This window comes from Herpailurus yagouaroundi, unplaced genomic scaffold (genome assembly GCF_014898765.1).
Source record: "Herpailurus yagouaroundi ecotype Mexico unplaced genomic scaffold, PumYag 141, whole genome shotgun sequence".
NCBI lineage: Eukaryota > Metazoa > Chordata > Mammalia > Carnivora > Felidae > Herpailurus > Herpailurus yagouaroundi.
Genome location: NW_024412396.1, coordinates 33,822,275 through 33,847,028, shown reverse-complemented (window position 1 = coordinate 33,847,028; position 24,754 = coordinate 33,822,275). Strand labels below are relative to the sequence as shown.

Sequence of the window (24,754 nt, the reverse complement as noted above, 5' to 3'; positions counted from 1 at the left end):
TTTGTTGTGGTTCTTCATAAATGTGTACTTAAAAAGCCATTTGGGGGGCGCCTGGGTGGCTCCGTGGGTTGAGCGACCCACTTCGACTTAGGTCATGATCTCAGGGGTACTTGTGACAGCACTGGGTTCTCTGCTGTCTGCGCAAGCCTGCTTCGGATCCCCTCTCCGCCCCTCCCCCCTCCCCTCCCCCCCCCCTTGCTGGCTCATGCTCTCTCAAAAATAAACATTGAAAAAATATACATATAAAGGAATATTTAAAAGTTTTTTAAATACCTAAAAAGCCATTTAGTAGTTATAGATATCAGGATGAGCCCATGACTCTGAACGCCAGCTCTCTCTGGCAAACTTTCTCACAGGGCAGATCCCTTTGGGAGCACAACCAGAATGCAGAAAACGAAGAGAATGCAGAAAATGCCAGGATGTCCCGGGCAAACTGCTGCTTGGTCTGTGTGTGGCTCTGATTCACTGTATCTCCTTGGCTGCAGGGCTTGAGAGATGCTGTCCATTTCCCTGTGTGTGTGAGCGTGTGCGATTTCTGTTTACAAAAGAATTTGTTTTTAGATTATTTCATCCCTTCCTTGAAGTTTTGTCTCTTTCAAATTAAAATTTACCTTCAGGAAATCACATTTTTTAAAAAGTTTATTTTGGGAGAGACAGCACATGAGTATGTATGAGGACAAGTGAGGGAAGAGCACAGAAAGAGGGAGAGAGGGAGAATCCCAAGCAGGCTCCTTGCTGTCAGCCCAGAGCCTGTCTCGGGGCTCAAATCCACGAACAAAACCGTGAGATCATGACCTCAGCCGAAATCAAGGGTCCCATGCTTAAATCACATTTTTATTTAAAAACAATCCTTCCTTTTTCGTTGTCTCCCACATAAACAGTAAAACTATTACACAAGTTTCTATATGTGCAATATGCATTTTTAACCTCCCTGGATTTGCTGGCCTACAATTCCCAGAATTCTCAGCTGCTGGGAAGTAGCGTTTGCCATGAGACTTGACATTGAAGGCCATACTCCAATGCTTAGAGCCTCACCACTTTGTCACTCCCTCCCTTCATGTGGCCCTCCTGTGGAGTAAGTTGCTTCATGCGTGTGAGGCAGACATTGGCTAGAGATTACTTTGGTTTGCAATACTTTGAGGCACAACTGTTTCTCTTCAGAAAAATTTAGAAGAAAAACTAATGCTAATAACCAACTAGAACCGTGTAATTTCATTATAACCATGCAAACATTAGGAACTTGTTGCTTAAACAAGATATTTATGCTACTCTTGAAAACACTTCCTGGAACATTATAGTTGCCCAGTAAATTCTTGGATGTTCATGAACAACTGAATAAAAAAAAAAAAAAATCTGAGTTACCCAATGGCGAGCCTATTTTCAGTCCATAGTCAAATAAAGTTTTTCTATCATATCATTATTGCTTGTCTGTATCACTAGTTTGAACGTTTTGATTGAAATGGCACCTTGGTTTAATCATCAAATGGGGTGCCTGGGTGGCTCAGTCGGTTAAGCGTCTGACTTTGGCTCAGGTAATGATCTCACGGTTCGTGGGTTTGAGCCCCGTGTTGGGCTCTGTACTGACGGCTCAGAACCTTAAAGCGTGCTTTGGATTCAGTGTCTCCCTCCCTCTCTCTCTCTGCCCCTGCCCCACTCATGCTATGTCTGTCTCTTTCTCAAAAAAAAACATAAAAAAAATAAGCAAATAGAAATCAAATCAAAGATTTAACGGAACTGATTATTTTATACAATTAAATTCATGTAATTCCTCCAAAACAGCCAATTGTGTGTATATAAATACAACTTGCATTTGATTATTTATTTATTTACCATTTGGAGGTCATCACAGAACCTTCCTTCATTTTTTTTTTTTTTTCCTGTCTTAAAAATGCTAGAAGAAAAACAAATTATTCAACCGGGCAGAAAGATAAGGAAGAGGCATAGTCTTTTAGGAAAAATAAAATTCCAAACTGTGTGTGGCTCTTCACCATATGTGAAGCTGCAAGTGGTCTATACCTGTTCACACAGTAGTGACCCTCCTGGTCCTATTGCATTTGCCCATTGGGAAAGAACCTTCTCTCTCTTCTAACAGTAACTCTGAAAATGACTCATTTCCCTGTTTCTCCAGGCTTCTCTGAGAATGTTCAGCAGCAGAATGGCTGTCCCAGCCATCTTGAGAGAATATCTAGATAGGAAAGGGCCTTCGCTCTGCGCCTGGAGAGACATGGGCTCTTTTCCATGGAACCCTCTGCCCCTGTAGTGGCCCAGAGATGGGAGGCCTGGGTTCAGTAAGTTCCACAGATGCATGATGGGCATTGGCGTTTGTGCTCTTGCCAGAAAATGACTGTCAAGAGTTAGACAACACAAAGTATGTCACAATTAATACCTGACAACCTTTTTTTCTTTCCTAGGGAATGCAGTCGGATTTTTGGTGAAGATGGTCTGACATTGAAGCTCTTCCTTAAAAGAACTGCTCCCTTTTCTATTCTATGGACTTTGACTAATTACCTGTATTTACTGGCTTTAAAGAAGTTGACAGCCACGGATGTCTCTGCTCTGTTCTGTTGTAACAAAGCCTTTGTCTTCTTGCTGTCGTGGATCGTGCTGAAAGACAGGTTCATGGGAGTGAGGGTAATGGCACACTTGATTCAATGTGTGAGGCCACCCGTAATTGTAGATCCTTGGCATCAGGAGTGCTGCTTTGTTTCATGAAATTTCTGTAAAACTTTCCCCATTGGTTCTGAGTACAAATTAGAATTTGAAGATGCATTAGAACACCCAGGCAGTTACAATATCATGAAAAGACAGAGATGGTCTCCCTTGGGCAGTCGGCTGATTTCGACAGGAGCCACTAAAACAGAGAAGATAAGTTCTTTTTTTAGGATTAATGGTGTGACCAACTCCTTCTATCCTCAGGGTGAAGGGGTCTGGGAAAATTAGTCACAACAAAGATTATGATTTTTTTTTTCCAGTCACCATACGTTGGGACAATTCCCTCATGCTTTCCCTCCCCCCAGCCCGAGATGGATTTAATTAACATTGGTATAAGTAGATAAGGTTACCAAACAGTAATTAAAGTCACTGGTAATGGCACAATGCTGTTAAAAGTGGCTATATATCTAGCGTGACTAATCCAGAAATGCAACGAAAAGCACCAACTTGTACTTTGGGGTACAGATCCTCAATTGAACTGTATTAAACTTCCACCGACCACTTCAGTTCTGAGTTTATTCCTTTCAGAAGTGATATGGACTTCTTAAAAGATTTTATCTTGCATGCTTGTTCTGTTAGATTGATGGAAAGTCATGGAGGTTTCAGGAGCCAGGTCTCATTCATGTATCTGGAATGCCACCATGACGAAAATATTGAGAAAATAATTCTTTAGAAAGAGTAGAAATGAAATGAAAAGCCTTTTCCCAGAAGATAAACATCACACAATTCTTCTCTGAAAGAGATGTCCAAGACTGGATGTGAAACATATTTTGCTATCAAAATATTGTTCTTACTGCAATGATCCCAGGGTCCTTGTCCCCCTAATTGCTGAAATTAATATTAGAAAGAGAGTTGATGACAGCCATTAACCCTTAAAACTTCTTTTTAATAGCAAATTCTGATTATGTCTTGGGAGATGCTACTCAGAAATTCAGAATGGAAGCTTGACATGAACGAGAAGTAGAAAGCTACAGAAGACAAAATGAGAGGGGCAACCGGGTGGCTCTGTAGGTTGACTTCGGCTCAGGTCATGATCTCACGGTCCATGAGTTTGAGCCCCACATCGGACTCACTGCTGTCAGCCTATCAGCACAGAGCCTGCTTCAGATCCTCTGTACCCCTCTCTCTGCCCCTCCCCCACCCGTGCTCTCCCAAAATAATAAAAAATAAAAAATAAATAAAAGAAGAAGATAAGATAAACTCTGAATCAGTCCAGGATGCATTAGAGTATACCCAGATATGGTACGACACTCTCCCCCAGCCAATCTTAGATTTGACATCCAGAAAGCTTAGCATCATGTTTTTGCACATCGAGCACCCGTGCTGGCTGCCTACCATCAGGTACCCTGACAAATCCTGGAGAGCAGGGACCTTCCCTGCACTGCTTGCTGCCCCATTCAGGATGGGCTATATAATTCGTGGGACCTAGTGTGGAAGCAAACACAGGGATCACTCTTTAAAACATTATCAATAATTTCAAGGCAGCAACAACAGAGCATGAAACAAAGGGCAAGGCCCTTCTAATCATGAAGCCCTATGCATCTGCACAGGCCATATGCCCATGAAGCCAGCTCTGCCTCTATCTCGAATACCTAGAATAATGCAGGGGACAAAATGGAGCTCAGTAGATATTTGAGGATATAGTAAATAAATTCATGTTTACGAGGACTCTTTTCTATTTGCTAGCATCATGGATTATCCATGAGAGTTTGGAAGGCCTTGTCAGAAGAAGGGGAAAGAGAGGAGATATAGGGTCTTTTTTTGCCTTTTCAATGGCATCTGAATACTCAAAGGGAATCAATACATTCACTATTAGATTTACCAGTGAGAAAATCAGTTTTAGAGTGAATTAATGCATTTAACCATGGAACTTACTGATGCAAGATGTCCTATCAAAAGAGGTTCTGTGTTTGAGAGTTAAAAAACTCAGCTGTGTAACTTATATTTAAACCAAAGATTTAGGAAATCTGCCAAGAGGCAACAAACCATCGCCATTTTAAAATTGGCATCTATAGGGGCACTGAGTGGCCCAGTCGGTTGAGTATCCAACTCTTGATTGTGGCTCAGGTCATGACCAGCCCATGGATCAAGCCCCACATTAGGCTCTGCACTAAGCGTGGAGTCTGCTTAAGATTCTCCCTCTCTCTCTCTCTCTCTCTCTCTCTCTCTCTCTCAAATAAAAAAAAAATAAATTGGCATCTATAGTGGGTTCAATGATGGTCCTCAATAAGGTGCCCACACCTTCATCCCCAGTCCTTATGAATGTGACCTTATTTGAAGGCGTAATTATTATCTTTTCTTTTTCATTTTGTATTATTTTTCTTTTTTTGAATATGATTTATTGTCAAGTTGGCTAACATATAGTGTGTAAAGGGTGCTCCTGAATTTTGGGGTAGATTCCCATGGTTCATTACTTCCATACACCACCCAATGCTCATCCCAACAAGTGCCCTCCTCAGTGCCCATCACCCATTTCCCCCTCTCCCTGCCCCCATCTGCCCTCAGTTTGTTCTCTGCATTTATGAGTCTCTTATGGTTTGCCTCCCTTCCTCTCTTTGTAACTATTTTTCCCCTTCCCTTCCCCCATGGTCTTCTGTTAAGAGTCTCACGATCCACATTTGAGTGAAAACATATGATCTCTATCTTTCTCTGACTTATTTTACTTAGCATAATACCTTCCAGTTCCATGGAATCATGAAACGGCGTGATTTCATTCTTTCTCATTGCCAAGTGGTATTCTATTGTATGTATAAACCATGTCTTCTTTATCCATTAGTTGATGGACATTTGGGCTCTTTCCATAATTTGGCGATTGTTGAAAACACTTTGCAGGCACAATTAACATAAGGATTTAGAAAGAGGAGATCATCCTAGAGTATTTAGGCAGCCCTAATTCCAGTAACAGATATCCTTATAAAAGACAAACACACAGGACAGACACACAGAAGAGGAGAAGGCAATGTGACCAGACAGACAGAGATTGGAGTGCTGTGGCCACAAGCCCAGGAAAGCCAGGGAAGCTACCAGAACCTGGAAGAGCCAAGGGATGCTTTCTCTCCTAGAGCTGCCGCTGGGAGCATGGGTGTGCTGGATTGTGAACTTCTGGCCTCCAGAACTGTGAGAAAATAAATTTCTGTTGTTTTTAGTCACCAGGTTTGTGGTAATTTGTTACAGCAGCCTCAGGAAACTAATACAGCTTCTGTAAGTAATAAGACCCAATAGAAAAAAAATGTTAAATAGCCAATGAGCACTTGTTAATAAATATACACATACATTTATATACATAAATTAAGATATCATAGATGGCAAAATGGTAAACAATGTCAAGCATGCTGGTAGAAGTCACATGTTTTTCTTCTTAAATGACAGGAAATGCTTCACTCCTCACTGAAACATTAGGAAGTGTTTAATGTCATGCCAAGGTGTAATTTTAATGATGCCCGTAATCAGGTCATGGAATATGAGAAGAACCAAAACATATTCAGCATTTTGCCTTTTTATTTATTTATTTTTTTTTTAAATTTTTTTTTCAACGTTTTTTTTTTTTATTTATTTTTGGGACAGAGAGAGACAGAGCGTGAACGGGGGAGGGGCAGAGAGAGAGGGAGACACAGAATCGGAAACAGGCTCCAGGCTCTGAGCTATCAGCCCAGAGCCTGATGCGGGGCTCGAACTCACGGACCGCGAGATCGTGACCTGGCTGAAGTCGGACGCTTAACCGACTGCGCCACCCAGGCGCCCCTAGCATTTTGCCTTTTGACAGTATCAGCCATTCTTTTTTTCATAAGACATATTGAGAACATGTATAATTGGGTCATTTGAGAAATTAAAAGAGGGCAATTCGAATACTGACAACATAAATGTAGTTTTTATTGCCTATGTCCATAAGTAATCAAAGCATGGCCTGCAAAAGCCACTCCGCTTACACTATTCTCTTTTTTTTTTATAGTTAAAGTGTTGCTTTCTTTTTAAAAAAATGTTTTATGTTTATTTATTTTTGAGGGAGACAGACACACAGAGTATGAGCAGGGGAGGGGCAGAGAGAGAGGGAGACACAGAATCCAAAGCAGGCTACAGGCTCTGAGCTGACAGCACAGAGCCTGAATTGGGGCTCGAACCCATGAATGGTGAGATTATGACCTGAGCCAAAGTCAGAGGCTTAACTGACTGAGCCACCCAGGTGCCCCTGAAAGTGGTGCTTTCAGTCATCAGATTAAAATGTGTATTTTTGATTCATTCTGAGGCTTCAGTGGTTTACAAATTGACAGTTTTTGGATTATAATTTTCATTTGACCCCAAGAATGATCACATTTAAGATGATCACATTTCCTACTTCAATTTTTCACATCAAAAATGATACCATGTGGGCGCCTGGATGACTCAGTCAGTTAAGTGTCTCTCAATTTCGGCTCAGGTCATGATGCCATGGTTTGTGGGATCAAGCCCCGCATTGGGCTCTGTACTGACAGTGGGATCCCATTTGAGATTTTCTCCCTGCCTCTCTCTGCCCCTCCCCCCCTCACACCCACTCACTCTCTCTCTCAAAATAAACATTTTAAAACATGACACCACGGACAGAAAGAAGGATGCTTTAAGTTGTAAAACCAGTAAATATGTGTTTCTCTGGAGCACTAATTGGCTAGAAATAGCAATGCTCACAGAAAAACTAATTACATATTATGAATAACTTGTTAATATTTTGTGGTTTTTTGGAATATTATTTGAATTACAGATGGAAAGGTAATTTTGTTGTACCATTATATTTCTTTCATAAAATCATTTCAGCCCATTTGCTGGTAAACATTGTTGTGTTAAAAACCCTTTCATGACCAGTTGCTTACGGCTGATATATGATCATCCCATGAAAATTAGTAAACTTTTTAAAAAGATCTTTCTTTTTTTTAATTTTTTTTTCTTTTTTTTTTTTTCCAACGTTTATTTTATTTTTGGGACAGAGAGAGACAGAGCATGAACGGGGGAGGGGCAGAGAGAGAGGGAGACACAGAATCGGAAACAGGCTCCAGGCTCTGAGCCATCATCAGCCCAGAGCCCGAGGCGGGGCTCGAACTCACGGAGCGCGAGATCGTGACCTGGCTGAAGTCGGACGCTGAACCGACTGCGCCACCCGGGCGCCCCAAAAAGATCTTTCTTTTTTAATTGCACAACTATTGGTGAGAATTCAGCTCTTTCAGCTTTGAGGAACCTGCCAGGTTCTCATCTTCAAGAACCTGTCTTGTTTGGCTACGGTTCTTAAATTCATGAAAACCAAAGAAATTGCATTAATAAAAAAAAGGTTCTCCTCAAAGAAAATGAGCCACTTGGTTGGGGGTTTTCTTCTCTGTCTCTGGTATCAGTTTCACTCAAATTTGAAAAGTAAATGTCAGACTGGAAAGTTGAAACTCTTTCTTTCAGATCTTGTCCCTCCTTTACGTTTTATATTATTGATTGAAAATTTTCGTTCATTTTTAAATTTCCTTGAACGTAGGGAGAAAATTGGTCAGTGGTAAATGGATCAGCAGACCCCAAACTTCCTTAGCAGATTCAGGAAATGAATTTGTGTCTCTTCACTTTGACACCCACATATTTCCTAGCTGTAATTGGGTCCCTATGCAGTTAACTTTCCAAACTGTGCCTCGTTTGGACACTTTCCAAGATCTGCCAAGGACCGACTGGAGTATGTCAGTTAAACTGAATCTTTCCTTGCTCAACCTGCAGGTCTCCAAATTCAAATTGGGCTCCAGAGTGCCCTAAATCAGGGCCCTGGAGGTGAGCTCGTACTGATTCGTGCCAATATTACATATTTAGATAAGATTCAAGATAACCTTTTGTTTACATCTTGCCTTTGGTTGACATTGATGCAGTAGCTGTACATTCATGTGCAGTGCAGAATCTTCTACCCAGAACCTTCATGCTTCATGGAGGAGGCACCAGAGGATGCATAGCTGGGCTCATCCCTTTCATCCCCCTCCTGGCGGGAGAAGAATTTGTGAATACAGAGGAAAAAGATGAGGTGGAATGGCTCTCCAATTTTATGCACACAAGGAATCCATAACCCCTTAACAAGATGTCATCAACGGATCTACTCTAGTCTCCACATGTGCCTGTTAGGTCTTTGCATCTGGTATTTCTTTCCCTCTTTTCCATCCTGGTCTCCCTTTGAGATCATTTTCAGACAGATTTTATTCATATAAAAATAGATGTGTGTGTAGGGGGGTGGAGCGTGGGAGTCTTGGTTTGGGGCTCTGAACTCCTTGGGTTGGACCTGTCCCCAGGCACCCTCCACCCACCCCCACACACACACACACACACACACACACACAATCTGTACAGCTATATACTGCCCACCTCTTTCATTTCTCACACTTCAACTCTTGTCCAATTTCACGGGATCTGAGTAGAACAGATGGTTCACCTTCATGGAACCTTAAATGTAGCATGCGGACAAGTGGAAGGATTCTGCATAGTCCCAGTTCCTTGAAAATGGACTCTGTTGGGGAGCCTGGGTGGCTCCGTGGGTTAAGCATCCAACTTCGACTCAGGTCATGATCTCGCAGTTTGGGAAGCCCCTCATCAGGCCCTCTGCTGTCAGCACAGAGCCTGCTTTGGATCCTCTGTGCTCTCCTCTTTCTGCCCCTTCCCTGCATTCACACATTCTCTCTCAAAAATAAGTAAAAAAGAAACATTTTTTTAAAAGACAGAAAGAAAGAAAATGTACTCAGAGAGGACAAGGATGATCATCAGTGCAGGTCTCACTGGCCAAGCTATTAACGTGTAACCCACCTTGAGCTGCCGACCTTTAGTCTCGAACTTGAGAACAGTCCTGCCAGCAGTGTGGCTTTGAGGCCCTCCATTCTAGAGGCTGCTGTAGTCTCGGGATTCAGGGGTCCGCCGTGAGCCAGTGAAACGCCTCCATGCTCACCCAGCCTTAGAAACAGAGTTAACCACAAGGCAACTTGAGGAAAGCTATTGCAGTTGCAATTAGAAAGAGAAGCAATTAAAGCTTCATCTCAATACCCTGAACCCTAGAAGAACTGATACTGTTACTCAAATAATAATTCTGGAAGCCATTTTGTCAATGAGAAACACAGCGAAGTAATGAGGCTGGTAAACCCTCACGGAGATCAAGAGAAGGGCCGGACGCCTGTGGTTTTTGAGGGCCCGAGACGAAAAGGGAAAGAAATGATGATACAGGGAAATAAAAATACAGATGCTCCTCTGGCTTTTATCTCTAGCTATTTGTCTACGAATTCTTTGAAAGATGACAGAAACGTAGCTTTCCTGCAGGGTCGCATGTGGTATATACCACGGTGAGAGTATCAAATGTTTACTCGAAAGCCATCTTTGGGCTTTAGGAACACACTCAAACAGCCTCATGGTCTCCCTCTGATCAGCCCTCAGTTGATGGGAGGCTCTCACTGGGGGCTGAGCCTGCAGAGGAAGGTAGCTGGCTCAGGAAGAAATGTCCCTGAAGAGGTAGGCTGGGAAAATGGACTAAATAAATTCTTTTCCACAGGGTACTCCCCTCCCCGCCCCCCACCCAAGATGGGCACACCATGATGTGAGGGGACTGAGAGGTTTCCAAAGTTGAAACTGAGGCATTGGCAGTTTTATGGTCATTATGGTTACTAACATTCTCACCCAAAGCAGATTCAGGTCGTGGCAGTGGTGCGTTTTCTGTCTTACTCAGAACAAGTCTGGTTAGCTAGAGGGCTGGAACTGGAATAGATTGTGAGGAGAGCCACGTTTTTCTGAAGCCAAACAGGTGCCGCCATGAAATGGTGTGTTTTCAGCAGAAGCGTCCCTCATACGGATGCTAATGGGCTCAAAGGCATTTTTGTGGCTGTCACCATGTGGATGTGCACACACGCGCATTTCCGACAGTATTTAAGGCACTGGCTTTCTGCAGGCACATCTCCAGTGTCCTGAGCCTGAGAAGAGTCATTTTATGTCTTTTATTCAAAAGAATAGACTATTCATCCTTCCTTGATAACTGGTGAATTCTGAAGATGTCTGAGACTCAGATCTGTGCTGAGGCTGTTTGTTCTCTGGAAATTTGAATAGTATTTATTCTGCAATTAACCAGTGGTGCCAAGGAGAGCCACTGTGGGAGCATCTGCATGACCACTCCACTGAGCCTTCCATCCAGCATTTTCCTGCATTTCCTAGATTAGCTGAGCTCTCGTCCTTTAGTTCCAACTCTGTAGATAAGAAGCACATTGAACATTTCTTAAAACGCAGCCACAGAAAATGTTCTATTAGCTGTGAGATTTAAGTAAAAAAATGTGGAAAATAATTTAGCTTATCTTCTCCCCCCCACAGCAAACCTATATAACCTATCAATTACTGTTCATACCATAGAAAAGAATTTTTCTAACATCTCAAATATTCAGATTTTCATGCTTGTAGAACGTAACTAACCACATTGTCCAGCCCTGCGACATGAAAAATGCTTCTCTCCATGAAAGCAATTGAAAGAAACACTGGTGTAATTGATAATGTCAATTTAAGTGGTCTGGCTAATATTTCCACAAGCACTTGAATATAAAATGTAATGGAGACCTTTAAGAGGCTCATCATAGTTATAATTTTGAATTGCTATAAAATTTATCATCTTTCTCCATACCCAATTTCTATCTTGGGAATACTTATAGTAGACATACTAAGCATATATATTTTTACTAAAGGCTGACTCAGAAAAGGAAGTGCTCCTAACTGAAGTCGTAGCCGGGGGGTGATTAATGTTAAATGTTCATCACTTTCCAGACAGTGTTTTTGTGTTTTATTTTATTTTGTATAGGCTGTTTGTTTTCATAATTCCCTAAACTCAGAATTATATATTATGTACAGTTGCCTAAACCCAAATATTATGGATTATACAATAATTTTGATAATTTTAAATATGAAACAGTACATCATGTTAAAGTTACAGTTACAGTTAAAGTGACAAAGTTAAAGTTAATTGCAATTAACACTGTATTCTATTAATCCCATCTTGATGTGAACAAGAAAACACAACTGATGCTTGGCTGAAAGAAAACAAATACCAATTCAGATTTATTGTCCTGCAAATTCAGTCTTATGAGGGAAATCTACTTGTGCACCTGAAGACTTCGACCCATGAATATTATTTAAACACACAAACAAAAACAAAATGCCAGCGTCTAACATGACTTTTCATTTGTCTGAAATCAGACTGCCCAAAGGATTGTTGCAAGTCCTTGGCTGAACTATAAATCCCCAAATCAAAGAAAATGATAACCCTCACACAATTTCTAAGTCTAGATAACCCCTACACCATGTTTATTTATGAGTCTATTACTTCTTGTTTGGAAAATTTCCTTGACATCTCATGGTGTGTGTATTAGATTCTATTCCCTCTAGTTTGAGGCATGGTCTAACTAGAACACATGCCTGGGAGCTTTAGAGAATACGATATTCACTCAGCAAGAGAAACGCCTCCCATCAAGCAGCCTCCCGGAAAAACGCTTTATGAAGACGGTTTTTCACTGCTGACATGTCAGCGTCTGTTCTCAAGTACTCCTGCTGTTTTTCATAAAAGATGCTTTAGTATGAAGCTAGGTCTGAAACCAACAGTTCACTTGCTTTTCATGGTCATTAACAAAAGAATTGCTTTAGCAGCATCTAAACGATAACGTGTCATCGCCACCATACTCGGTGCTGGCCTGGAGCAAGTCTATGGTTACATGTTGAAGATCTACATTTTGTTGCAATAAATAATTCACTAATATTCAGAAGGGCCAAAAAAACCCCACATACGTGGAAAAGCTATCTACGGAGGAATTGATTTACTTGGGAATACTCAGAACTGAAACCTAACAAAATTAACTGCCACGTAACCTATAAATTTCTCGCAAAGTTGCATCTTGATTTAAAAGTGAGACTATTTCACAAGGAAATGACGTATTGTTTCCTATTCCAGGGCCTGTTATTTTACTGTTTACTATAGCTTTGAAATGTTTTCCAGCAGAATCAGTTCAAGATCATTTAAGAAACAGATGTAAATCAGCATTTCACTAAGGGAGTGGCCTCCTGTTTTGAATATTTCAAGCATCCTATCGAAATATCGTACCATTATGATTTCAATCAAATTTGTGCGGTTAATGATCTAGAGTAATGAGATGAAATTATCTTTTTTGTGGTTTAATTCGCACGTAAAAAGAAGGAAGAACCAGTCTCCCTTTGACATTCCAAGTACCAGTGAAAACTCTGCCCACTCCTTGTAAATCACTATAAGAGATGATTTGTTTTCCTTTCCCCCCGCCCCCCGCTCCCCGCCCCGTGGCTTAAATTTTGCCTCTTAGCTGCATCAATGTTAGGTCTCCCTAATCAAGTCCTGGTTATGTGTCGATCTTCAAAACCATGCATTGATCCAAGGAGCTGATTAAAATGTATGCTGAATTGTTTTGAAGAAAAAGCATACAGTATAGATGAAAATGCTCTGGAGTGATTTCCTGTGAAATTCATTTCGCCAACACGGATATTAATCTCTGGGAAGTTGAGCGAAAAAATTACACTAAAATTACTAACCCTTAATTAGAATGGGAGCAGCTTTTATATTCTCTGCCTGGATGTCTCAGGAGCATACTGATTTCTTGTTAATACTGACCCTTCTCGCATTGAAACAGCGACGTACAAGAGGTAATTGGGTTTGAGGAAGCATTTAGCAACTCTCATGAAGTCTTCAATGGCTTGCTCTGAGATATGGAGGCATCAATTTTTTTTAATTCCTTTGCATTCTATTTGACAGATAGTTGCCGCAATAATGGCCATTACCGGCATCGTCATGATGGCATATGCAGATAATTTCCACACTGATTCGATCATAGGAGTGGCCTTTGCAGTGGGTTCAGCCTCTACGTCTGCATTATACAAGGTATGTCGTGCACTTTTTTTGTGTAGTCATAGCTTAGATTTAAGTCATAAAAGAAGGCAGGACAAAGAAAATCTTGGCTGGGGGGGGGGAGGTGGTTTAAATAAAAAAAAATAATAATAATAATAATAATAATAAGAAATAAGAATAAGTACCATTTACTGAGTACTTGCCAGAAATTTTCACCTGTGTTAACTCACCCTTATGAGGCACAGGTACTTATCCCCACTTTCCAGATGAGGAAACTGAGGTTTGAAAGATTAAATAACTTGATTTCAGGAGTACTCCTGAAATCATCGTTGCACTATATGCTGACTAATTTGGATGTAAGTTTAGAAAAATAAAAAATAAAAATAAATAAATAATAATAAAAAAAAGATTAAATAACTTGCCCAAGGCCACACAGATGGAAAGTGATAGCAAGATTTAAATTCCCACTGGCCACCTCCAAAGCCCATGCTGCCTGCCTCTGCCCCTCAGAAATCAACTGGTTGCAGCGGGGGCTGAGAAAGACCATTCTGCCCTTAAATTCCTTTACTTTAACTACCACTGTCCTTATTTTAACTCCAATGAGGTGTTAAAAAGAACAAACAAGCTGTCACTTGAGAGTCGACTGCCATGTATTAACCCCAAGCCACAGGAACTCCGGTTATTAGCGAAATGAAGGACGTCCTTTCCTCTCTGATGGATACTCCTGGTCTGCATTATGTACTTACCACTCGTTCTCCACTGGAGCCGCCTGCCATCCGTGGAAAATCTATTCAGTCATTGCCCCTGACTTCAGAAGCAAGGACTGAGAGAGCAGATCTAAAAGGTTATCCCCAAAGCTCCACTTGTCAGAGCCTGCTTTCGGGTTGTAGCTAAAGCACTGTTCCACTTTCACCTCTCTTGGTGTTTCAATGAGAAGATTCTCTGTGAAAAGCAGAAAACGCCCTTTGCATCCCTCCTGGATGCCTGTTCTGATTATTCGCCAACACCGCGGCTCTGAAGTCACGGAGTCTATTTCCATATTGACATTTCCTGGCCCACTGATTCTGTGACAAGCTTGACAAGTTTTCACTCAATTGCCATTGGCGTCTAACTTGCCCCCAACTGAGACCCCACTGAGGTGTCTGATGTGACCAAAGAACAGCACGTGGTCAAGTCCTCTTAAGTCTCTCATGAGCAAAAATAATAAGTCCAGTTGACATTAAAAGCATGCCTGGGATTGCGGTGTCACTGGGATGGCTATCTCATGGAGACAATTCTCCTGACCATGCTACAGGGGTGTTCGTTCTGGGAGCGGTAATATATGCTGACATGCATAAAACCATATGGGCACCATCGGAAAGATCTGCTCCATTCGACATTGTTTGAGGATTCACATAGGAAGCAGAAGGGTTATAAAGTCAGGAAGTATGGACTAGAGGCCCGGCCCCTCCTCAGCCCAACGTAACTTGATGGTAGCCATTGACATCTTCTATCTTCTATGCTATCTTCTTCCCCTGTACACAGATTTATATCCAGAAAAAAAAAATAGTTTTAATCTGGAGAATAAACACAGTATTTGTGCACATGTTTTAAGCTCAGAGAGGAAAGTGCTTATAAATCCAAGGCACCATTATTATTCTCTCAACAACATAATGACAGGCTCTCTCTGTCTAATTTAGTTTTCAGTATCTGTCGAAATAAGGGTAAAATGCATCCCATGCCTGAAGGGAAGAATTGATGGCATCTCAATCCTAGATTCTCCTGGGCTCGTGTGCACTCTTATTTACCATTCACCCTATACCCGTAACTGAGGGTGGTGCTAACAGAGTACAGGACTTGCAGCAGTTTCCAACAGCATGAGGAGTTCATTTTATGGCATTTGCTGTTTCATGTGAAGACTGCAGGGCATTTTAATCACTTATTCACAGTCCATTTTGTGCCATGGAGGTGGTGGGATAAGGAGAAATAGAGGGTAAACTCTGGGCTGGTTAGCTCACTGTATAGAACTTGTCTTTCTGCTCTGGCAAAGTCTCTAACTGTGTGGCTAAGGGGTTTCTCTCCCAATCCAGGTTTTGTTTAAGATGTTTCTCGGAAGTGCCAACTTTGGTGAAGCGGCACACTTTGTCTCCACGTTGGGTTTCTTCAATTTAATCTTCATCTCTTTCACCCCGGTCGTCCTGTATTTCACCAAGGTGGAACACTGGTCCTCATTTGCAGCTCTGCCGTGGGGCTATCTCTGTGGGATGGCCGGGCTGTGGCTGGGTAAGTGGCTCCAGGTTTTGCCTTCCATTCCCTATGTCACTTGACCTTTCCTTGGATAGATGAATGATCATAATAGGGTTATTCCCTTGGGAACCTTTGTCCTCTATTTTCCAAACTTATCTAAGGTTGGTTAATGGTTAGAAGGTTCTCTGCAGGCTATTGCTTGATTAGATCAGAGCTGTTCAACCGGTATACCTCCCATGGGTTAAGACGTGAGCTGGAGGCCCAGGGCACTCTGATCACCACTGGTCTTAAAGCAGCCTTGTCCATCCTTCATGATATATTGTATGATGTTACCGTGTCCCAGGTGGATCACGGTGCATCAGGCAGAGGGAGAGAACAGATGGTGTATTCAAGGAACTCAGAATGGATCAAAATGGCTGACGCACCAAGTACAGGAAGAATGGGGAGGAAGGAAGAAGATGACATCTGGAAGGAAGCAGGTCATGAAGGGCCTGGAAAGCTATTGAGGGGAGTGGATTTAAAATCCACTTAATGGTCTTTAAGCAGAGGTGACAGGCGCACATCTACATTTTAGCCACACACAGGCTGGCTGGGTGTGGAGAATGAATTTGAGATCGGAAGCCCTCAGCAGGCAAGAGGAGAAGGCAGAATTAGACTTGGTCTCCCTGCTAAGGAGGCTGTGCCTAGTCAATGGCCAATTGACTTGAACTTTTTAATGTTCTCTCTCAAAACTCCCCAAACTCAAGGTAGTCTGCTTCACCTGAGCAACCAGGGGGCTCCCACTTTCTAGCTGTGTTGCTTCTGTCACTGGACTTAAGAGGAACCTGAAAAATAACAAGCCTGCTCTTCCCGCCCCAAGCAGTTGAACAACAGCAACCGCTAAATGACTCAGTGTCCCCTTACTCAGAACCAAATCGCTTTCATCCTACTCCTCTCTCCTCACCCTTCCTAAGGACAGCCCCCTCCATCTAGTCCTCACTGACCCACCGCACTTGACCTGCAGGACATCTGCCAACCCTCAGCTGACCTTCTTTGTCAAGGTGACATAATCTGAAGCAGCACTATAACTCCCGGGAGACAAACATGACCTGGTTTTCATTCCCACATAGACACTGGGTCTACTTTGGCCCAGGCCCTAAGGGGAGGTCTTAGATAAGAGAACGATCAGTCATGTTGGTCCTTTGAATTTTACTTCTGAAGTCCAAAAATGTGGAGTTACGACCTTCCATAACCTCTGCTAAATTAAGTAGAAATCAATAGCAGTGTTCCCATAAGACCCAAGCATCCTAATTAAAAGTGCCGAGATAATTTCCCGGCCCAAAACAATCTAGCTGGGAACAGTCATAATCTAAATTTCACTGACTCTTGGCCCCAGCTGTGTACACATATCTCCAGCTTGCTGCCAAGTTGCCCTTCACCAACACATATCCCTTGGCATGTCTAACACATGCTTCTACACAAGCCCGGCCCAGGCTGGGTATCACCCAGGCCGGCAGGATACCAGGTCTCCACCAAGCACCATGGTCTCCAGACTCCACGAGGTAGAGCATCACCCGGAACTAGAGCTGCTCCACCCAGCCCTTCCCCAGTGCCCTGCAGTCCTCCCTGTGCCAAAGCTGCTCTGTGACAAAATGAGGCGATAGCCTCTCTCCTGACTGTGTTACACACCCCAGGTGTTTTACAAACTTCACTGATTCTGTTCTTCTTCTTTAAAAAAAAAAAAAAAGTTCACTTATTTTGAGAGAGAGACAGCATGACCGGGTTGGGGCAGAAAGACAGGGAGAGAGAGAGAGAGATGGGGAGGGGGAGAGAATGAATGAATCCCAAGCAGGCTCCGCACTGTCAGCGCAGAGCCAGATGCAGGGCTTGAACTCATGAACTGTGAGATCATGAGCTGCGCCGAAATCAAGATGCTTAACTGATTGAGCCACCCGGCTCCTGTTCTAGGTTTTTGTTTCGATCCCTCTCTTCTCCATAGTAACCAGATATGACCTGGTTGGAGCTGGGCTGGATGAACAGCAGGTGGTCCTCTGACCTGTCCACATTGCCCGTAACTACAGCTTTTATTTGCGTAGGTTCACTGTGCCTCCTTTCTTCTCACAGTTGGGCCTATCTGCCAGGGAGTGCCTTCACCCAAATTTCCCTGATTTGGGAGGGACAAACTTGGGCTGGGCCCCATGCTGCAGATAACATACTGACTTATATATTCTTGTCCTTAGGGTGGCAGAAAAGTAAGTGTGCTACCTAAAGAACAAATTAGAAACAGACCACGCATTTTGGTGAAACCACCTCCTTCTCGCTGAGTGAGCAGAACTCAGTTCTCACCCAAATACCAATACTTTCAATCTGCTGAAATATCCAGTTCAGCCCAAAAAAATTGCAGTTCAGGAGTTCAGCAGTGTCTGTGTAGAATTTAATTCCTGACCTGCTAGAATGTGCTATATTTTATTCCCTGAGTCTGAGGAGAGAGTGGAGGTACTGGAATAGTCATTCCCAGTGTGGCTATGCCAGGTAGGAGGAGCAGTTATTAACGTAGGAAGGTCCTCCGCCTTGACTGCCACTACTCTTGTATGGTAACTATGAAGGAGTCCAAGTTTTTTTTTTTTTAATTTTTTTTTTCAACGTTTATTTATTTTTGGGACAGAGAGAGACAGAGCATGAATGGGGGAGGGGCAGAGAGAGAGGGAGACACAGAATCGGAAACAGGCTCCAGGCTCCGAGCCATCAGCCCAGAGCCCGACGCGGGGCTCGAACTCACGGACCGCGAGATCGTGACCTGGCTGAAGTCGGACGCTTAACCGACTGCGCCACCCAGGTGCCCCCCAAGTTTTATGAAAGTCAAACCCACTGTCTCTAACTACCAAGTGACTCCAGAGAAGCAAGTTAGTGGGTTTAATTAAAGCAGGGATTATAGATAGCAATGGAAGAGTAAACGCTGTCCTGACTGGAGTGGCTCTAGAACCATCTTTGGTTCTATAGAGATACAGGCAACGTGGTTGAGTCAGTTACATAGAGATCTCTCTGAACTGAGGACAATTTGTAGTTGTTAACACTCACCTCTCTCAACCCTAAAACAAACACCGGATTGAAATCTATGAAAACAGTTCTATGTGGCTTATCATTGTTTTTCTTTTGAAAACCTAGAGTTTTGATCATTTTTGTGGGAGGTAGAGGATTATTTTAACCGATTTTATATTTTACTAAAAGGACCCAAAGATATTAATTAAATGTATCTAGTTATACCTTCCTTTGGTTCTGCAGACCTGCCCTTGGGTAGTCTGTGCACAAATTGGGATGCAGAAAGGGTCCCTGAGGTTCTGTGCATTACACAGAATGCACTTTTGTTTGCTGGCGTGATGCCCACTGCAAGAGAGAGGGAACAAAACAGCATAGGCCATCCTTGGCTAGATCTTCCTTTAGGTAGTAACACTAGAGCCTGTTAGTTATCCAGGAATGTGGCATAATAGAGCAAAGCATTAAAGGGGGAAAGCCCAAACTTCAATCAGTAGTCTGCTTTCAACCTCTGGCTGGCCCCAACCTGCCTTTATAGTGCTAATAAGCGGTGGGGTGAATTGGTTATTTCACTGCTTTGCAATTGGTTCGCACACCCTTTGCCAGCCAAGTGGCAAGAGGTCAGGCAGCCAAGGTGGCAGAGGAGAAAAAAGAATAGGACTACTTCAGTCGAGAAACGCCTACATCCATCTCCCAAATTAGAGGATTAATCGACCAAAGGTGAGGACAAGTTTAGAAGGCACGTTTAGCAAAAACATCGGTTCTATTATGTTAAGAAGGAAAGAGCCCAGCGTGTCAATTTCCTTTCATCCTCCGTATCCTCCATTATTTTACAGCCTTCAACATCCTGGTGAATGTCGGCGTGGTGCTGACATACCCAATCCTGATCTCCATTGGGACAGTGCTCAGCGTTCCTGGAAATGCAGGTACTGGTGTGATTTGACATGTGCAAATAAGTCTCTGCTCATGTTCCTTTTACACCCCGAGTTGTTTCTTCGAGCAATTGTGAATTATGTCCTTTGCCTGAGAAGATGTTTTTAAATATCATGAAGGTGGCAGACAACAGAATAACTATGCAGCAGATTTAAAATTTGCAGCTATAAACACTGTTTTTTCTTGGTCGTGCTTTTAGAATTAAACACCAAATGTATCATTTGGGTTTCATGTAATCTCCCTGACAACCTAATTTTGTGGTATTTTTAGAGGAAGTCCTATGGAAACAAAAGGCATCCCAGCATAGGACTCTCAAGTAAACGTCACTAATGAAAGTGTAGGAAATGTACAGGGTGTTGGCTCCCCATCAGACTATCCGTGGGGAGCTGCAGAAGCTTCTCCTGGGGGCAGAGCAGATGGCCCTCTGGAACAGATACATGAAAAGGCAATTTGACTCACTTCAGGGATGAGAAGAGAAGCTGTTTTTCCAGAGTAATCTTTTAGTGAAAGCTGTCAGTGGAACAAGTAATGAAAGTGAGTGATTTGGAAGACTGTACAGTCCTTCCAACTGTAAAATTCTATTTTTCCAAGTCTCGGGTACCCAGCTTCCTTTGCCCCCAGGACAATCAGCAAGTGTTCATTGAGCACTTACTATGCGCAAGACTGTAAAAGAAACAACAACAACAACAAAACACCCTGGACATTCCCAAAGGAACTTTCACTGAATTTGGAAAGTAAGACCGATATGTATGAAATAACTTACAACTCCATGTACCATTTGTTAGTAAATGCCAAATTGTTTGAGACAGACTGTTGGGACTGTAAGATATTCAGAAGAAAGAAATATCAGAAAGGAGTGGAGTTATGGAAGATCATTCATTCATCCAGGGATTCATTCATTCAATAAAACATCGCTGAGCACTTAGGATGTTCCAGGAACTGTGCCTAATGCTGGTGATAGATCCTGAATAAGACCTACTGTCTGCTTTCAAGACCATGTGGTGGAGAGAGGGAGACAAAAGGAATTGAGTAGATATGATGTAGAGACAGAATTGCTTTGATAGAGGAATGTATGTAATGCATGCTCTGAGAGCACCCAGGAAGGGCATCCAGCCAGCTTCCTGCAAGAAGCCAAAAGGGAGAGCTACTGGAGAGATTAGCTGGATGGTGTGGATATGAGAAGGAAAGGGCATTGCTTGTACAAAGCACAACATGTATGACCGACAATTCCGCTACTAGCTATGTGTGCCAAAAAACTGAAAACAGGGACTCAAAAATATGCTTATAAATGAATGGTCATTGCAGCATACTCGCAATGACCAAAAGGTGAAAGCACCCAAATGTCCATCAACAGATGAATTGATAAGCAAGTTGTGATACAATGGGGCATCATTCAACCATAAAAGGGCACAAAGTATGGATACATGCTACCACATGGTTGAACCTCAAAAACTTCACGTTAAGTGAAAGAAACCACACACAAAAAGCCACATATGGTATGATGCCATTTATACGAAATCCCTAAAATGGGGAAATCCATGGAAACAAACAGCATATTCCCAAACAGCAGATTCCCATTCCCAAAACAAATGGGTAACGGATTTTAATTTCTTTTTTTACGTTTATTTACTTTTGATAGAGACAGAGCACAAGCGGGGGAGGGGCCGAGAGAGAGGGAGACACTGAATCGGAAGCAGGCCCCAGGCTCTGAGCTGTCAGCACAGAGCCCGAGGCAGGGCTCCAACCCACAAACTGAGAGATCATGACCTGAGCCGAAGTGGAACGCTTAACCCACTGAGCCACCCAGGCCCCGCTTAACGGGTTTTACTTTGAAGTGATGGAGATGTTTTGGAACCACATGAAGGTGGTGGTTGTACAACATTGTGAATGTACAAAATACCACTAAATTCATTTTAAAATAGTTAATTTTAGGGGCGCCTGGGTGGCTCAGTCGGTTGAGCGTCGACTTCGGCTCAGGTCATGATCTCGCGGTTCATGGGTTCGAGCCCCACGCTGGGCTCTGTGCTGACCGCTTGAAGCAGCCTGGAGCCTGCTTCTGATTCTGTGTCCCCCTCTCTTTCCACCCCACCCCTGCTTGTGCTCTCTTTCAAAAATGAATAAAAATAAAATAATAAAATAAAATAAAATAAAATAAAATAAAATAAAATAAAACAGTTAATTTTAGGGGTGCTGGGGTGGCTCAGTCAGTTGAGCATCTGACTCTTGATCTCAGCTCAGGTCATGATCTCCTGCTTTGTGAGATCAAGCCCCACATCAGGTTCTGTGCTGACAGTGTGGAGCCTGCTTGGGATTCTGCCTCTCCTTCTTTGATCCCCCTCCACCTCACAGGTGCTCACGCACATGCATGTTCTCTCTCCCTCTCTTTCTCTTCTCAAAGTAAGTAAGCTTTAAAAAAAATAGTTAAGGGGTGCCTGGGTGGCTCAGTCAGTTGGGTGACCGATTTCGGCTCAGGTCATGATCTTGCAGTCCGTGAGTTCGAGTCCCGCGTCAGGCTCTGTGCTGATGGCTCAGAGCCTGGAGCCTGCTTCAGATTCTGTGTCTCGCTCTGTCTCTCTCTGTCTCAAAAATAAATAAAAATTTAAAAAATAAATAAATAAAATAAAAAATAATTCTAATTGATAGGAATTCCACCTCAATTAAAAATTTTTAAGAACAGCATGTGTAAAGACATATATATTAAAAAGCTTTGCTCATTTGAAAAAATCTTCAGTGGCCAATGAAACTGGAGAAGTGTGAAGGGACACAGAAGAAAAGTTTCAAGAAATAAAAACTGCAGAGTTGTAATTAAATGAGATGACATGAGCCTTGAAAGATAAATCTGGGGGCGCCTGGGTGGCGCAGTCGGTTAGGCGTCCGACTTCAGCCAGGTCACGATCTCGCGGTCTGTGAGTTCGAGCCCCGCGTCGGGCTCTGGGCTGATGGCTCAGAGCCTGGAGCCTGTTTCCGATTCTGTGTCTCCCTCTCTCTCTGCCCCTCCCCTGTTCATGCTCTGTCTCTCTCTGTCCCAAAAATAAATAAACGTTGAAAAAAAAAATTAAAAAAAAAAAAGAAAGATAAATCTGATTTAGAGAGAAGGAACAGAATGCAAACAAAGGGAACAATATAATGATATAGAGAAAGGAAAGACGAGCTTGAAAGAACAAGGGAGACTTTAGAAATTTCTAGAAGTAGTTGGTGCACCTTGGGGCGGGGGCTCAGTTGGTTGAGTGTCCGACTCTTGATTTTGGCCCAGGTCATAATCGCAGGGTCGTGGAATCAAGCCTCTCGTTGCACTCTGAATTCAGTACGGAACCTGCTTAAGATTCTCTCTCTCTCTCTCTCTCTCTCTCTCTCTCTCTCTCTCTGCCCCTCGCCCCCCCCCCCCATCAAATTTTAAAAAATTAAAGAAAGAAATTTCTAGAAATAGCAACGACTTTGGTCATTTGCCCTCAAAGGAGCTTCGAAACAGTCATAAACTGCGGCTTGATTTTTCTTCCCTAGCTGTGGATCTCCTGAAGCAGGAGGTGATATTCAGTGTTGTCCGCCTGGCTGCTACGATCATCATCTGCATTGGGTTTCTGCTGATGCTCTTGCCAGAGGAGTGGGATGAAATTACCCTCAGATTCATCAATAGCCTGAAGGAAAAGAAGAGCGAGGAGCATGTGGACGACATTACTGATTCCAATGTACATCTGCGGAGCAGAAGCAGGGCCAATGGGACAGTGTCTATACCACTGGCTTAACGAGGGACCCGTTTTGAATGCACGTGTATGTATATTCTGTGAATATAATAAAATTTTCTCACTACCGGTACACTCAAATGACAATATTAACTCTGAATTTGGGTAAGTCATACGGGAAACAATGCCACTGATAAAAGTTTACATTTATATGCTTATCAAGGAACTGGTGTAAATGATCATAATAAAAATTTTTTATGAAAACATATCCATCTTAGTTCTGTTTCTTCTGTTTCAGAGGGAATTGTCCCCTCCCCCCCCAATTTGAAAATTTTCCTGAAAACATGAGATTTTACTAAGTTATGAGTTTATCGTGACCTTACCCTCACCAGGAACTAAGACATTTTCATTCAATCAGAGAAAATGACGTAAGAGGAAAACACATGAAAAGGATACACACTTTGTATATATTTAAGTCCAATAAAAGCCTCAAATTCTAAGGCTGGAAAATAATTAGACGACTAACAAAAGAGCACCTTCTATATGCAAGACCTACTCTGGGAAAAATGAACATGAAAATATAGAAGACTTAGTGTGTACTTCCAGTGTGCTTAGAGAGGTACAGAGAATAAGAGTGGTTACAAATACAGTAAAGCCTTGGATTGCAATTAACTTGTTCTGCGAGTGTTCTGCAGATGAGCAAACATTTCTAATAAATTTTAACTTGATAAACAATCGATGCCTTGCAACGCGAGTAGTATGTGACACTGGACGTCACATGATCACAACTGAACCAATGGTTCTTGAAATTCACTTTGATATACAAGCACTTTGGATTACCAGCATGTTTCTGGAACAAATTATGTTCACAAACCAAGGTTTTACTGTATGTCTGACATGAGGTAGACATTTTAAAATGGCACAGGGATTACAGAGAGGACATCTCTACAGCACTTGACATGATGATCACTCCTTTTTCCTGAAATATCCTCTTTACTTGAATCCCATACAGTTTCCTCATTCTCTTTTTGCCTCACCAGCTGCTTTTCTGGGCACTTCTTCCAAGGCTGGTCTCCTCACTCAGTGTTCAGTCTTTGGCCTTCTTAGCATCTCATTCCATACTCTCTCCCTCAGAGACCTCACCTACTCCTTGGGCTTCAAATGTCATCCATGCAGTGTTGGCTTAAAAATCTTTATCTCCAGCCCAGATTTGTCCCCTGACCTTCAGATCTGACTTCTGAAATGCCTTCTGCGAGCTCACTTGGATGCCTCATTGTTGACTTCAAATTCAAGAACAAAGTTGAATTTATCATCTCTCTCCTCCAGATCT

General features: G+C 42.5%; 1 protein-coding gene across 1 annotated transcript in view; it reads left to right on the top strand.

Annotated features, from left to right (window-relative positions):
- Window positions 1-23,692, top strand: part of SLC35F4 (solute carrier family 35 member F4) — a 253,059-nt gene extending 229,367 nt beyond the window's left edge. The window contains exons 4-8 of the mRNA XM_040477258.1: window positions 2,412-2,631; window positions 13,481-13,606; window positions 15,643-15,835; window positions 19,648-19,737; window positions 23,246-23,692. Of these exons, the coding sequence (XP_040333192.1) occupies window positions 2,412-2,631; window positions 13,481-13,606; window positions 15,643-15,835; window positions 19,648-19,737; window positions 23,246-23,487 (871 nt within the window). The 3' untranslated portion in view covers window positions 23,488-23,692. The remainder of the gene's footprint in view (window positions 1-2,411; window positions 2,632-13,480; window positions 13,607-15,642; window positions 15,836-19,647; window positions 19,738-23,245) is intronic.
- The last annotated feature ends 1,062 nt before the right edge of the window (window positions 23,693-24,754 follow it).